General features: G+C 41.4%; 4 protein-coding genes across 5 annotated transcripts; all 4 read right to left on the bottom strand.

Annotated features, from left to right (window-relative positions):
• Positions 1-2,994: 2,994 nt before the first annotated feature.
• RB195_005731 (uncharacterized protein) lies at positions 2,995-9,867 on the bottom strand (the record flags this gene model as incomplete). Of its 2 annotated transcripts, XM_064178428.1 has the most annotated exons (11): positions 2,995-3,195; positions 4,268-4,369; positions 4,430-4,575; positions 4,690-4,852; positions 4,941-5,030; positions 5,093-5,168; positions 5,230-5,333; positions 5,387-5,522; positions 8,619-8,720; positions 8,789-8,884; positions 9,773-9,867. In XM_064178428.1, 11 exons carry the CDS (start codon positions 9,865-9,867, stop codon positions 2,995-2,997), a joined length of 1,311 nt encoding a protein of 436 aa, XP_064035475.1. The 2 variants fall into 2 exon arrangements, with proteins under 2 accessions (XP_064035475.1, XP_064035477.1); XM_064178427.1 differs by lacking the exons at positions 8,619-8,720; positions 8,789-8,884; positions 9,773-9,867 and having other exon boundaries at positions 5,387-5,515.
• On the bottom strand, positions 7,595-9,460 carry RB195_005732 (uncharacterized protein; the record flags this gene model as incomplete). The annotated part of the gene is made up of 3 exons (XM_064178429.1): positions 7,595-7,644; positions 7,706-7,802; positions 9,182-9,460. 3 exons carry the CDS (start codon positions 9,458-9,460, stop codon positions 7,595-7,597), a joined length of 426 nt encoding a protein of 141 aa, XP_064035476.1.
• A 120-nt stretch (positions 9,868-9,987) lies between the features above and the next one.
• On the bottom strand, positions 9,988-10,371 carry RB195_005730 (uncharacterized protein; the record flags this gene model as incomplete). The annotated part of the gene is made up of 1 exon (XM_064178426.1): positions 9,988-10,371. One exon carries the CDS (start codon positions 10,369-10,371, stop codon positions 9,988-9,990), a length of 384 nt encoding a protein of 127 aa, XP_064035474.1.
• A 399-nt stretch (positions 10,372-10,770) lies between these two features.
• On the bottom strand, positions 10,771-11,433 carry RB195_005729 (uncharacterized protein; the record flags this gene model as incomplete). The annotated part of the gene is made up of 1 exon (XM_064178425.1): positions 10,771-11,433. One exon carries the CDS (start codon positions 11,431-11,433, stop codon positions 10,771-10,773), a length of 663 nt encoding a protein of 220 aa, XP_064035473.1.
• Between the last annotated feature and the right edge of the window lie 3,840 nt (positions 11,434-15,273).

Below are 15,273 nucleotides of genomic sequence, written 5' to 3'. Positions count from 1 at the left end.
AACGTATTCTTCATTTTTCTATGCAGTTTTCCCCATTGTGCAACATCTCCAAAGCTGAAGTCCATTAATAATTTTGATTTGATCCTAATGTATTTTAAACAGGTCCCTGTGGAAATATTGATTTCATCGTCTATGCGCACCACTCTTTTCCTCTACACCTCATTGGTACGTTAGCCGTAGTATTTTACGAGTGTAGGGAACCTGTAAGAAAAAGAACTGTTGGTAAACTCAAATAAACAGTCATACTTTCGCATGGATGAAAAAATAAAGTTAAACTCGAAATTTTTGTTTCGATATTCCTGTGCTCCCAAATTATTAGGGTGAAAAAATAGGAATGGGCGTTGCCTTTGGTTCCCTGTTTCTCAAGTATTTAAACAATTTGGGCACTGTTGCCGCACTAATTTGAAAAAAGCTTTTTTGTGCATCGACTGATATAGTGATGTGTAGAGTTTATTGCTTTTTTCATTAAAACAAAGCAAAAACAATTTTTAGAAAATGACCGAGCAGAAATTCCAAGTGCGCTTGTGCTTGCTGTATGATTTGAAACAAGTCAGGTCGGTCTCTGACGGCCTCTGCCATATATTTGGTGGAGTACCAAGTGCCTGTTTGATTTTGAGCTGCTAAATCCGGGTGAGACGAACGGACGTGGAACTCTATGCAAAACAACTGATTCATGTTGACCAAAAGCCGCGTCATCAGGCAATGGATACAACGTCGACAAAATTCCTCCACGACAACGGCCGACCTCACGTCGCAAGGATTGTGCAGCAGAGAATCAAAGAACTGGGTTGGGAAGTTATACCTTACCTGCCTTATAGTCCTGACCTCTCGCTTTCGAACTACCACTTGTTCCGGTCGAGGCGTTATTGTCCAAAGGACAAGAAATTTCGAAACGTCGAATTCCGACCTTGGGAGGTTAGCTTCTGCGACTCACAGTCAGCTGAGTTCTTCGAAACTGTGTCCATTCTTTGCGCCCAAGATGCCGAGCTGTCATTAATAATTGTGGTAAATACCTCTTTGAATAAGCTAATCACCTCTTGCTTTTACAACAATTTTTTTCTAGAAGAACAGCGCATTCATATTTCGTTGACCTAATATTTCTGATTTTTTCGATCGTTTTGATATTTTGATAGTTTTGATGTTTCATTTGTTTTGACATTTCATTGTCCCGATCATCTCGATATTATAATATTTGGTATTTTCATAGCTTGATTTTCCGGTAGTTTCGTTCTTTCGGTGGTTTCGTATTCAGACTTTTCAGTTTAGATCATTTCGAGTTTTCGACGTTTCAATGTTTTGTCATTTAAATGTTTTGATAATTCCATACTTTGATGATTCCGATATTTTAATGATTTCTCTATTTCAATAGTTCAGACATTTCGGTGGTTACGATATTTCGATGGTTTCGATGTTTTGATCGTTTCGATATTTCGATTATTTTGATCGTTACAATACTGCAATGGTTCCGATGTTTCGATGATTGTGTTATTTCAGCCCCTTCCATATTCCGATTATTTTGATTGTCTCGATGGTTGAATGGATGTCGGCAACGGTTTCGATATTTCGAAAAAGAATTAGAGAAACTGGAAAAAAAAACAATCAGGCTGGTTTCTTTCAATTACCTTCTCACCACTACTTCAGAAACCTTCCAGAAAAGTTCTATGTCAATAACTTTTGACAAGAAGTGGAATTACATCGGGTTGACAAAATTAAAAGCAACATGATGAAGAACACGAAATTATAAACTTCCCGAATTTCCGGAAATTCCCATATCATTCTCATTTCTGCTCGGAGACAGTGAAATGAACAGTAATTATTTTACACTTCAATAATGCGATAGATAATGTTGTTTTCTGGGACTCTTTTAAGTTGGAGTGTAACACTGCCGAATAGAACAGTGGTATTCGGCAAGTGCGCTCAAACAGTCCAACTTTCATTGAACAAAGGCACCCCAGCAGCACCATGGCAGGTAGAAAAATATCAAAGTAGCACTGTCATTCGCGCTTACAACTTCGACTCTATTTATGGCAAGTTTTCAGAATTGATTTTGGCCGGGAACGTGACTGATAAGGAGCTATATGGATTGTAGACTATGCGTGGGACCTATTCATCTCTATTCATAGCGAGTTTTCTGACTTAACTTTGTTAAACGGTTGAAAAAATTCTTCCCCCAAGCATTCCTTTTTCATGTCCAAACTAGAACTTTCTCCTTGAACTTTTGCTCGAGACAGTACAGCAAACGGAATTTATTTCCCTCTCATATTATTTCCTTCTGAGCAATCATACACATAATTGTTCCACATTGAATGCTACTGTATTCTTTTGAAGTAATTCTTTCAACTCTACTCGCTTGCCATTCACAGCTTACTGGAACAGATGAGTGCGCAGCAACAACAACATTGGGTACGATGAGCAACGGAAGCAGTCATCCCGATCTTTTTTGAATTATGGCAGTCGCATCGAGTACGACGGGAGCTTATGACCATTGTGGAAATGGTTCATGCTGTAAGCATATGGAGCAGCACTTCGAACGAAGACCGACATTCATCCCCAGAAAAATAGGTTGCTTGGAGGAAGAAAAGCTTGTGTAAAAGTCGGGTGCGATAGTTTTATGAAACTATTTTGTTCACTCATCTCCCTGAATTTCCTCTTTCCAACACAACGCCACCTTCCTTTTCCACTATGAGAATTAATGCTATCTTGCGGTAATTACGTGAAGAAGAAAACAAGTTTTGGTGTTCACTCGTATGATTAGAAGTAATTTATAACAAAGAACTAAAGCACTAACAGTATGAGCGAAACGTAATACAACAATTGATACAATTCCTGTAGAGCAATAACGTGAATAATGCGGCGTTGGAGGTGTACATTTCCTCTTTCTATTTTTCGAGAGTTGAACGAGGATGGCAGAACCACATTATTTTTGGGACAACTCAATGGAGCTAAACATGGCATGACAATAAAATCACTCTACAGAACACATTTCTTTTAACCTCATTGAATGACCAGTTTAGTTTCCGCTGGAACTCCGAACCGCTGTTTATGTTTTTCGAAGAGCTCGTCGAGTTTCTCGATGTAAATTTGGTGAAGCTCATCGATTTGTTGCTGGCTGGGGTTCACAGTTCTTTCCACAGGTATTGGGGCGCCAACCACAGTGTCGATTGGTCGACGGAATGGCAAGTAACCGAAAGTGAGCTGAAAATTGAATCCTTGTTCTCTGGAAGAGGAAATACTTTTGCTACGGAGAAGTGATAGAAAAAGTAAAGGATAGAAGCGCAGAAATAGTGTAGAGCTATGCTTTCCATTCCGCGTGCAACGCTCAGGTAACTTAGCTGCCATTGAATTTTTCATATGCCAACGATGGGAGCATTCCTAGATTTGATTTCAAGACTATTCTAATTATAGGCATTAAAGAACGAGCGCAGATCTATTGTCAACACCGAATGCGTTCAACTCGGTGTGTACTAGAAGTCTGCGGCGAGGGACCTTTCTCTACTAGGTAACCATATAGTCGAGTCAAAACGACATGAAACCCGGTACAGCTAAGCTGAAGCGAAGCGGTTAGAATCGATGGGGGACCCTTGTTAGCCCGCTCATCGCTGTAGTTCGTGATGGTCCCACCTCACTCTTAACTGCTCTCTCCACCGTACCGCTTCGGACGCAGCCGCTGACGCAACTGCACCGTACTTCATGTGTGCTGACCCGACTATACGTTCCCTCTTCCTGATGCTTTCTACTGTTTCCCAACGGAACGCGCAATTCTCATGTTGAACAGAGCTGGAGCGGATTAAGATCCAATAGAATATGACTTCAAAAATGACTGATGACTTAACAGATATTTGTGTTATTCTCTCCTATCCCCACTAACGTCATATAAGCAGAAGAGTATCCGAAATGTCCGGAATATGTGACTGCAAATTGAAACACATGGGTGTAAAGCATTTGCAAAAGTTCTGTTGCTGTTTACTGCGGAGTTGGTGTTTCGAAACCGCAGTCGGCTAAGCAAACATTTCATCTCTCCAAGATAAATTGCCGCCAGATTCGCCAGGAAGGCCAAAAAATAATAAATTGGTTTTTCGGGCGGTCACCGTAAGTCATCGTATAAGCCGCATCCGCGTCCATTGACCTTTACGATTTTAAATTGAAGTTGAACGCGTTGGAGTATTAGAAAGAGCGATGCACTTTGTCATTATCGTACATTGACGAGAAACTGTGTGGGAGAAACAGTTTTACGTTTACTCAGTTTCTGACATAAAAACGTTCTCACCTGGAAAATCCCTCGCCCATGGAAAAACGGCAGAGAATATCCACCGAACCGTTTGACCCACGACTGAAACCGTCGAACTGCCGATCCTTTAGGATTTTCCACCTGAAATACACGCAAGGATTGAAGCTGAGTCAACCAATATGATACGTTTCGGAAGCGGACCTGCTCAAAGACTTCGTTCTCTCCAAAGGAGTACACAGGCACAAGATATGCGCCAGTCTTAACCGCTTCTTTGATGAAACCTTTCCTAGATTTTAGTGTTAACATGTGGTATCCTGGATGTGCGTCCAGCGCTTCCTCTGCTCCTCCTGAAGATGCCTTTGATTGATATGAGAAGCAATCGCATTAATTGTAAGCTGCAAAATAAGCTCGGAAGACAAGTTCAAACGCCATCATTTATCCCGTCGACGGTAACATCTCACCGATTACAATCACCACAGCTCGTCCAGTCTCTGGGCTATTGAGCACGTATTCGATGCTTTCTTTTGAAGCATCAATCATTCCCATAAGAAGCAACAACTCCCTGCGTATCATTGTTTTAAAATTGGAGGTCAGCGTACACACACTGAAGCGAATCCCAGGGAACTAAAAATAGGAATATTTGTCGAGTCTTGCTGCAAAAAACTTGTTTACCTGCACTTTAATGCTACTCCCTCGGTGCCGTTTCACTCACCTTGTGGTTCTTGTCTGTGCCATTGGTCGCAAAATTGGCGAACACAGCCATAGCGATGATACCATGAGGATGACAGCCTATGAGGTAGTTCTGAAAAAGTGCTATTCTAGGTATGATAACGTTTAAAGGAACACTATCGAGTACGACCTTACATGTGATGGCGAAAGGTCAACTGTCTTGTGAAGCTTAACGGGAAAGTACTCAGCAAACCACTTGTGTACAGTCCACCTGCAGCAATCAAGAGGTCACTGATTTGGACACCAATTAAGGATCTATATACGAAATTAACCTTTGCACCCATTCACTGGGATACGCGCCCTTTTTTGGAGAATCCCTGTCGTAGTAGTACCAAATCCCATAAAGTAGAAGGATGTGCCATTGGAAAGTGAAGAGCTGTAATAAAACGATAATATATGTCCGTCTGATACGATTTTAAAAGAACTTACCAAAATAAATGGCAGCATGAACCCAAAGATCGCCATAGAATACGTGACAAAAAAGTGGTAAACCACACCGATAACCAGTTTTCGCTTTTCCCATGGTTCAGTCATGGGAGAGAAATCTATGCCGAGCATTGTGGTTCTGGAAAACAGAAATGGACAATGTATCTATAACAACAGTTTAGATAGGTTTCTGATAATGGTAACGACGAGAAAAAGAAATAAAGAAGCAGTTCCTAAGAATTCATTGTCTCTACCAACATTCAGAACCCTTTTGCATCTACTGACCTGAGAACATGTGTAAAATAACAGTAGATCACCAGCGGCGACTGGTAAAATTGGACTGATATAATTATGGTTGTTTAACCGTTTGAGCCTAGGAGCTAAGCACACGGAGATTGATTACTTTCTTGCACCATATTTTATGTGAATAACAATGGACAGATAAAATGGAGGGAGGGTGTAGTGTAGCGGTTAGAGGTTCCGCTTCCTTCACGATGGATCAGAGGTTCGACTCTGCCTTAGTGCTCACCAAGCCTTTCATCCCTCTGGGGTCGATAAATTGGTACCAGACTTCTCTGGGAGGATAAAAACACTGACTTGACACATCGGCTAGCCATCGCAAGTCATTGTATGGGCCAGTTACAGGTTCCTGACCCTCTAACGATCCTGAATTGAAGTGAACGTGGAGGTGCATCCCAAGCGGATTGATTAACGCCAGAAACTTTATCCTTTATCCTTTATAACAATGAAACTACCACAAACTGGTTGAATGCTGGGTGATCACAAAATTTATGCACATTGCACAGTTTGATGCATTTTATGCACCAATCTTCATGCTCTTGCAAGCAAAATTCTAAGATTACAATGGTCATTTTGGGGGTCCGAGGAAAGAAATAAAAATGAGAGAGGCCTTTCCCCTTTCAAGAATGAGCCAAAAAAATCTCGAAATTTTTCGAGAACGCCATCGAAAATGATTAGTTACTCAGAGAAAGGCATCACATTTCTCTGATGTTTTCCTCTGCGCAAAACTGTAAGGTGAAAAGCATCACAAAACATGTTTTCGAAGATTGAAAGCAGGAAGTAGCATGAATTGGTAACAGAGATTAAAATGAGTTAAGACATTCAAAATAATCCAGCCGGTTGTACTTCCTAGAATTTATTTTCTAATTTTTCTAAGCGAATGAATTCGTTTATGGGACGGTATTCATTTGCGCAGCCGTCTCAGACTCTCCGCGGTCGCAGTGCCCTTTATATCGCTATCACATGGAAGAAACCTCAGAAACCACTTATGAGAGGACACTAAACTCCGCTCGGACATGTCTCTCCAGAAAATGTTTCAAATGTTCACGGAATTCACGTAATGAAGCAGTCGAGGAAAACTGCACGCAATGAGATAAGTTGCAAATAACACTTTATTCATCATTTATGTCTAATTCATATAACATAAATATGAAATATTACAGAAACGATATATGAATATTTTCGAAGAACCGCTAACAGCCATTAATGTGTCAAGTGTCCATATCTGGGCTGTTATTGTTCCACCAGAACAGACATTTTTTCTTGTTAGTAACGAAATAACTAACACTAAATTCACAAGTGAAATTTGCATGGTAATGTGTGAAAAATTGAAAAATTTATCCAAAATCCTGTCCCAAAGTTTGCGGTTTACATCGAGATGTGAGTACTACGGAAGAAACGTAACAAAAAAAAACACCTTACATTATTTAAATAGATCCAAAATGGTGATGCCAATTCTCTACAGTATTTCGTGTCACGATTACGTTATCGTTTTTGGAGATGTAAATAACATCACTTGAGAAGAATATAGCATCAAAATCAATAATGTCATTATCCTAAAAAAAAAACAAGAAGAATGGAGAACAGATCTTCTGTTCATTCACAATCACGTCGATCTTATTGATCGATGGACTGTTGTGAAGATTTCCATAGCAGAGAAGATGCGAAAAGTCAGAATTGCAGGGACAAACCATGAAGAACGGCACGATTTTGGCCCAGTTGAGTATACGGGAAAACTCATTTAAATGTAAAAATGAATCAAAAAGCATGGAAAAATGTAATAAAATGTAAAGGATGTCATGGGCCGTTGTTACAAGGATGTCAAAAGTGCGCAGTCAACGGAAACGCTGTGAGACTGTTCTTTGATCAGGGAAGACCCTTTACACTCCGACATGAAAATCGATGAGGCTTTCAGGTTCCCATGCATCCAGGTCGAATCAGGAAACACAGGATTTTCTCATCTGTTTTTGTTGAAAGATAGTTTTTACATAAGAGAAGAGACAAAGAGAATGAAATTTTCACCTTTATTCTGTTCTAGACCCATTGCAAATTCGTCAAGCAGGAACGTTACTACGTTGTGGGAAAGGAGATTCTTGAAATCTTGAGTTAGAATTTCTTTCTTCATTAAGGGAGAATAGTGAGCGTTTAAAGAGGAGGCAGAAAAAAAACCGAACCGAATAGGCGCAAACACTCACTCAGCGTGTTTTTGAGCACTTACCCATGTGTTCGGCTACGATGGAGTCAGTGAGGCTAGAGCGTGTTGTGTAAATACGTAGTGTATTTGTGTCTAACATGAAATATCAACCTTTGGGTCAACGATAACAGGATCTAGCACGCCATTGACTTTCTTACTCAATGATAACGAATGTTCTGACTGCAGATCTTTAAAATAAGTGGATCGATGCTGCGCCTCTATCAAACACTACTCCACTCTTTCCTCTGTGTCATCAGTCAACCACAATTCGTCGCATGAAGGTAATGAAATGGAATTGAAAATTCGTACCACTGGTATGTGAGAAAAAAGAAGGGAGGGAACAATAGTAATAGTATTAGTATATGCATATATACATATATATATATATATATATATATATATATATATATATATATATATATATATAATAGCATATATGTACTATTACATATATATATATATATATGTATATATATATATATTATATATATATATATATATATATATATGTAATAGTACATATATGCTATTATATATATGTAATATATATGTAATATATAATATTACATATATATATACTATTACTATTAAATGTATGTGTGATATATATGTATATGTATATAATATTACATATGTATGTATACGAATATATATATATATATATATATATATATATATATATGTAACATAACTTAATCTTGGCTCAATTGGCGGGCTGATGTCATCGGCTGACGCGATTACCCGCATCTTCGGTGAGCCATCCTTGAACACAGCTCTGCCAAGCCTTCTCGATCTTCTGCGAGAGCTTGCACAGAATCAATCCATTTGTCGCTATTCCATATTCTGCGAAACCTTACGTCTCGTCTGAACTGCCTATCCACGCCGAGTGTCCTCAGGTCCTCTTTAGCCACCTCAGTCCAGAACATCCGTTTTCGGCCAGGTGGCTAATTCCAGCATGAACCCGAAAATTCCTCAGAACTCGTTGAACAAGGCGATCTGCCGGTCTCCTTAAAAGGAGGGATTCCGCCATTTATTCCTAATTGCCGTAAAAAACAGCCCGGAAGATAGGCTTCATTCGTTTTGGCGCACCATTTTGTACAAGAGGTTCGATTGGAGCGCGCCTGTCTTGTGCGGCGCCGCATTTTCCGGGCCGTTTTTACGGCAATTAGGAAGAAATGGACGGAATCACCCCCCTCTCCGTAGTCTCCCATCCCGTATACGAATACTCCACCTGAAATCTGCACCACCTCAGATTCGTGGGGTGATGCCTTTAATGTATGACCAAAGAAGCGGAGACGATTTACTTTAGCCACTTTCGATGGCGGTGCAAGATGTTGATATCTTCCACATGTCATCTGCCGGTATACCACATCAATTTCTGCGTAAATGTCTTCATTGTGGCATACCCTAGGCCAAAAGTAGCCAAATAGCCGTCTAAGCAGCTTTCGTTCCGTGCAATCAAGACTTTCCATCACCGTAGATGGTGCTCCCAAGTCTCCGATCGGTACATCATGATGGGGCGAATTGCGGATAGGTAGACTCGCAGCTTGACTTCGTTGGTGATGGGGGTCGACCACAGGCATTTTGTTAACGAGTTGAATGCGGAAATGGCTTTAGAGCATCTTTGCTGAATATCTTTCTCGTAGCCACCGTTGTTCTTTACCATAGAGCCCAGATAACAGAACTCATCGACGAGCTTTATCGGTAGTTCGTCCGGCCTGATTCCCGTTCGAGGTCTCGAAGAGTTCCACATCTGCTTGCATTTATCAGGTCGAAGATGTATTCCATAGGCTGCAGCCAACTTGGATACAAAACAGACAGCATGCTGAAGTTTCGTAGTGCTTTCTGCGAATATAACAACATCGTCAGCCTACTCGAGATCAGTCAAGGGACACCCTGATAGTGCTAAGACGATGTCGGCAGGACACTGATCGACTGGTCCTCGCATGATGTTGTCGATAGCGAAGTTGAACACGACGGGTCCTGCCATTGCCCCTTGTCTTACTCCAGTTACCACCTCAAACGATGTTGTATATCCGACTGGTGTTCGAACTGCAGCAGTTGTTCGCTTATTCGTGTCATCAAGCAAGCGAACGAACTTTCCTGGTACTCAATCGGCGCGGAGTGCGTTGAGAAGATGGCCTCGGTGAGGAGAGTCGAACACGGCTTCAAAGTCCAGAAACGCTAGTTGCATTGGCTTCGAATACCGCTGCCAGATTTCGATCACTCTTCTGACGATGAGAACCTGGTCAATCGTAGATCGGCCAGGACGAAAGCCAGCTTGCTCGTCGCACGTTCTTTCTTCGCGATGTTTAATTAGTCGGTCCAGGATACTCTGTTCCAATGCCTTGTACATAACACGCAGCAAAGAGATCCCTCGATAATTCTTAGGGTCCGCGACGGATAACTTCTTGTGGAGGGGAATTATGATAGCGTGTCTCCACGAATCAGGTATCCTTTCGTCTATCCATGTTGAATGGATGATCTTTGTCATCTCATGAATCTCAGACGGAGGAAGATATGTCGTCTGTCGTATAGATATGTCGTAACATCTTCCGCGGCAATAGAACCAGGAGCGTTTCAATTGCAATTTGTGAAGGAATCCGCATTGCTAAGCTTCCTCCTGGACCGCATTCTAACATGAGTAGACATTGGTTCAATTTTGTTCTGCATTCTCCGTCTTCCAGACCTGCCATGTCCATTTTTTGTTGAGGAGGTACTCCTCGGTTCTTCTTGTGGAATCTCTTGTATGTTAAGGCCGAGAAGAACTGGACGGTGGTCAGAGTCGAACGCGAGGTCCCAAACAGCTCTAAGTTTTTTTATGTGGCTGGGGAATGTTCCTCGCCAGAACATAGTCGAGTCCTCATCTTTTGTTTGCGCTGCTCTTCAGAAGTTAAAATGGTTGCGTGGAAGCGATGATGAGGCCCGTCTGTTCGCGCAACTCGACCAGACGGTCACCGTTGTCCAAAGTGCGCTCCGCTGGATAATACCATTTTCCTAGCACATCGGATTGTTGTTCTAATCCCATCTTCGCATTTGCGTCGATTCCGACAATCACCACCTGCTGGCTTGGTGTTTTAGACATCAACGCATTGAGTTCATCATAGAAGGTGCCCTTACTGTTGTCCTCAGCGGTTTCCGTAGGTGCGTGAGCACTTGCGATCCAGAGTTTATGTCCTCTGCGATCCTGTTGTCGTAGAAAGGCGTCTAGACGACATTGAGCCAAGTTCCTCCACCAATTTCTCGTAGCTATCGCGCAGCCACCTACTTTCTTCTCATCACCATCGCCGCAGCATATGGTGTAATTTTCGATGCTGATGAATCTAATACGCGTTTCCTGCAATGCAGCAAAAGGCACACAGAGATATCGCAGAACTCTGGATAGAGCGGCTTGTTGGAGTTCACTCGATAGTCTTTGGCAGTTCAGCGTGACGAAACGAATGGTTGTTGCCAAAGAATCCATGCTTCCTTCAGGCAGTTGACCTTTCAGGTTATGGGCTTTGGCGATGTGCTGGACGACAGCATCTTTTCGCGATGTATGAGAATCTTTCGCCATATGACAGTGCGGGTTATATAGCTCGTACGTTCCCAATGCGAACACTCGAACGCCTGATTGCGTTTAGTTAAAGCAGGGCCACCACGTGCAGGTAGCAATCAGACTCGTATACGCGGCCCTATATGTGACATATATATATATATATATATATATATATATATATATATATATATATATATATATATATGATATATAATAACGAGCTTAGTGTGTGTGTGTGTGTGTGTGTGTGTGTGTGTGTGTGTGTGTGTGTGTGTGTGTGTGTGTGTGTGTGTGTGTGTGTGTGTGTGTGTGTGTGTTGTCTGTGTGTCACGAAATTCGAAAAAGGGGCTGCGATGGGTCCACCGGCGCCAGACACCTATAGAAGGGGGTGCGATGGGTCCCGCGGCGTCGGATTGGTGCGCAATAACTTAGTGTGCATGACGCAAAAGATAAATGGTTGCAGCCGTTTCAAAGCCGTGACCACTGGGCGCTTTGCTCTTCACCTTTATGACTACTCCCGTGTGCCTATTTCCTTCTTCTTTCGTCTCAAGTTTGTAGCATGCCGTTCTCAGAAACATGCATGCAAATGGCTGCTTAAATAGTAGCAAAATGTTTATGTGATTTGACGTGGAACGTTATCTTTATCAGTAGGATGATGTCTTTCACGTCATTTTATGTTAAAACATCATTCTATGATAACTATTGGGGGAAATCAGGAGGAATACCCATACTTCGAGTAATGCTTTCAAATAGTATCTACATTAATCTGGCATCGAAGGAGTGTTTGTCGCTGATGGTTGAATATTCTCCAAATGTAGAATTGACGCGTTTAGAAGAAAAGCTCCGTAATCTTTCGCCTTAATTTATAATATAAAGAAGAGAAGGAAAGCGTTGTTTAAAAAAAATCTAATTTTACAAAAAACACTATTACTATTAACTTTCATTGATCAGTGAAGGAGAGCGAAGCTAAAACCACCGAAAGTCTGAAGTCTGGCTTTAGCCGGCCATTCAGACTGGTATATATATATATATATATATATATATATATATATATATATATATATATATATATATATATATAACACTATTACTATTACTCGTGGCAGAATAAGCCCGTCATATGGATGGACTTCTCTTTTTTTCCTCCCATCCAGGTTGTTTCAATTTCCCAAAATTTGATTTCAAATCCCGATCGATTTTTCGTGGTCGTGTTGCCTTCTACCAGTACTGGCAATTCTTTGTGCTCTTCGATGCATTGACGCAATGCCAGCTAAAACAGTTCGTTCTTACAAACCAAAAACTGCCTGTATTGGTTCTAAGATTGTGAACGATATACTTTCTGATTCCGTCGGGAGTCACATTGTGAGTGACTTTAGTCAGCTTTCAGTGAAGGATTTGACGCGCTCATTGAGGAACGTGACGAAGATCCTGTCATTGATACCGTGCTCTGACAAAGAAAATAGCGATTGAATTTGCTGAGCGTTAGGAGTCTGAAATTCGCGCGTGCATTTTAGTTATTAGTGGTATTAATGAAGCCGATAAAGAGTTATGTCCCTTACAACATCAAGTTGATGTTGAAAATAAAGTCTCTGCTATTATTGATATCCTAAAAGTTGAATGTCGCCCCTCAAGTATTTTTTGCACTGGCAAACCTGATAACAAACATTCACGACTTGTCAAAGTCATTCTTCCCACATCACATCATTTCTGTCGTGCGCTCGCCAACGCCGGGCTGCTGCGGTTAAATTTCTTTCTACATGTTTATGTTAGAAAAAGCATGCCCACTGATGAGAGGAAGCATGAGCTTGATTTAAGACAGCAAGCTCGTGAAGTTAAGCACGGTGAACAAGTCCGAGAATGGGTTGTTTTTCGAGGTGAGCTTCGACGTGGTTCTGAACTTCCTATTAGGTCGAAAAACTTGTAAACTCGCATAGTGTTTCTGGACTGCTTTGGTTTTTTTTGTTTAAAACCCGTAGCCTCGCCAACAAACTTTATAATCTACAGTATTTTTTAGTTGCAAATAAACCAGATATCGTGTTTGTCACCGAAACATGGCTTACCACTAGAATTCTCGGTTCTGAAATCTTAGAGAATCTACCTTATCGTACCCTACGCTCTGACAGACCTGGGCGCAAAGGTGGTGGTATTTGCCGCATTATCAAAAGTTCCTTTCTCGTTAATGTTGTCCATTACAACATCCAATCAAAAGCTGATTTCCTCTGTGTTGATATACTGACTCTTGATAAAATCAACTATTTTCGTTTTATTGTAATTTATCGGCCTCTGAATGCATCCTTATGTGACGACGAAAAACTCCTTGAGCTGCTGTCTGATTTTTGTTCGATTCAGAGTTTTACTATAAATCTCGGTTCTTGATTTGAGTTTGCAAATTGACTGGCAACAATCTATTCCGTTCAATAGCACTTCCGAAAAATTCTTCAAGTTTTTCGAAAATGTTGGTCTAGTTCAATATATCTTAGAACCAATCCGTTTCTGTTCTCGATCTCACACTCTCTTCGACACCCTCAGTCTTCTCATGTTCAGCTTCTTCCTTCTTTTTCCTCGTCCCATCACAAAATGGTCAGATTCAAGATTCTTAAGGAAGTCTTCAGCCCTATTGCCTTCTATATATAGATGTATATATATATATATATAATATTATATATGTACATATATCTATCTATCTATCATGATCATGATATATATAATAACGAGCTTAGTGTGTGTGTGTGTGTGTGTGTGTGTGTGTGTGTGTGTGTGTGTGTGTGTGTGTGTGTGTGTGTGTGTGTGTGTGTGTGTGTGTGTGTGTGTGTGTGTGGTGTGTGGTGTGTGGTGTGTGTGTGTTTGTCTGTGTATCACGAAATTCACGAAATTCGAAAAAGGGAGTGCGACGGGTCCACCCGGCGTCGGATTGGTACGCTGGGATCAGATAGCTATAAAATGGGTTGCGACGGGTCCACCGGCGTCAGATACCTATAGAAGGGGGTGCGACGGGTCCACCCGGCGTCGGATTGGTACGGCTGCAAACACTCCTTCGATGCGAGATTAATGTAGATACTATTTGAAAGCATTACTCAAAGTATGGGTATTCCTCTTGATTTTCCCCAATAGTTATCACAGAATGATGTTTTAACATAAAATGACGTGAAAGGCATCATTCTACTGATAATGATAACGTTCCACGTCAGATCACATAAACATCTTGCTACTATTTAAGCAACCGTTTGCATGCCTGTTTCCACTTTCTGAGAACGGCATGCTACAAACTTGAGGCGAGCGAAGAAGGAAGTAGGCACGCGGAGGAGTCATAAAGGTGAAGAGCAAATCGCCCAGTGGTCACGGCTATGAAACGGCTCCAACCATTTATCTTTTGCGTCATTCACACTAAGTTATTGCGCAGCAATGACCGGGTCCACGGACGCCGGTGGATCCGTCGCATATTATAGCAATTTGGCGCCGGCGCACCAATCTGACGCCGGTGGACCCGTCGCACCCCCTTCTATAGGTATCTGACGCCAGTGGACCCGTCGCAACCCATTTTATAGCTATCTGATCCCAGCGTACCAATCCGATCGCACCCCCTTTTTCGAATTTCGTGACACACACACACCACACACACACACACACACACACACACACACACACACACACACACACACACACACACACACACACACACACACACACACACACACACACACACACACACACACCACACACACCACACACACATACACATATATATATATATATATATATATATATATATATATATAGACTAGTATATATAGACTAGTACCTTCTTCCCGGGTAGCACAGGCCAGATATTATTAATCTGTTAGGACCATTTTTTGCTTT

Source organism: Necator americanus, chromosome I, assembly GCF_031761385.1.
Source record: "Necator americanus strain Aroian chromosome I, whole genome shotgun sequence".
Classification (NCBI taxonomy): domain Eukaryota; kingdom Metazoa; phylum Nematoda; class Chromadorea; order Rhabditida; family Ancylostomatidae; genus Necator; species Necator americanus.
The sequence above is the reverse complement of the archived record's forward strand: the minus strand, read 5'-3'. Positions and strand labels throughout refer to the sequence as shown.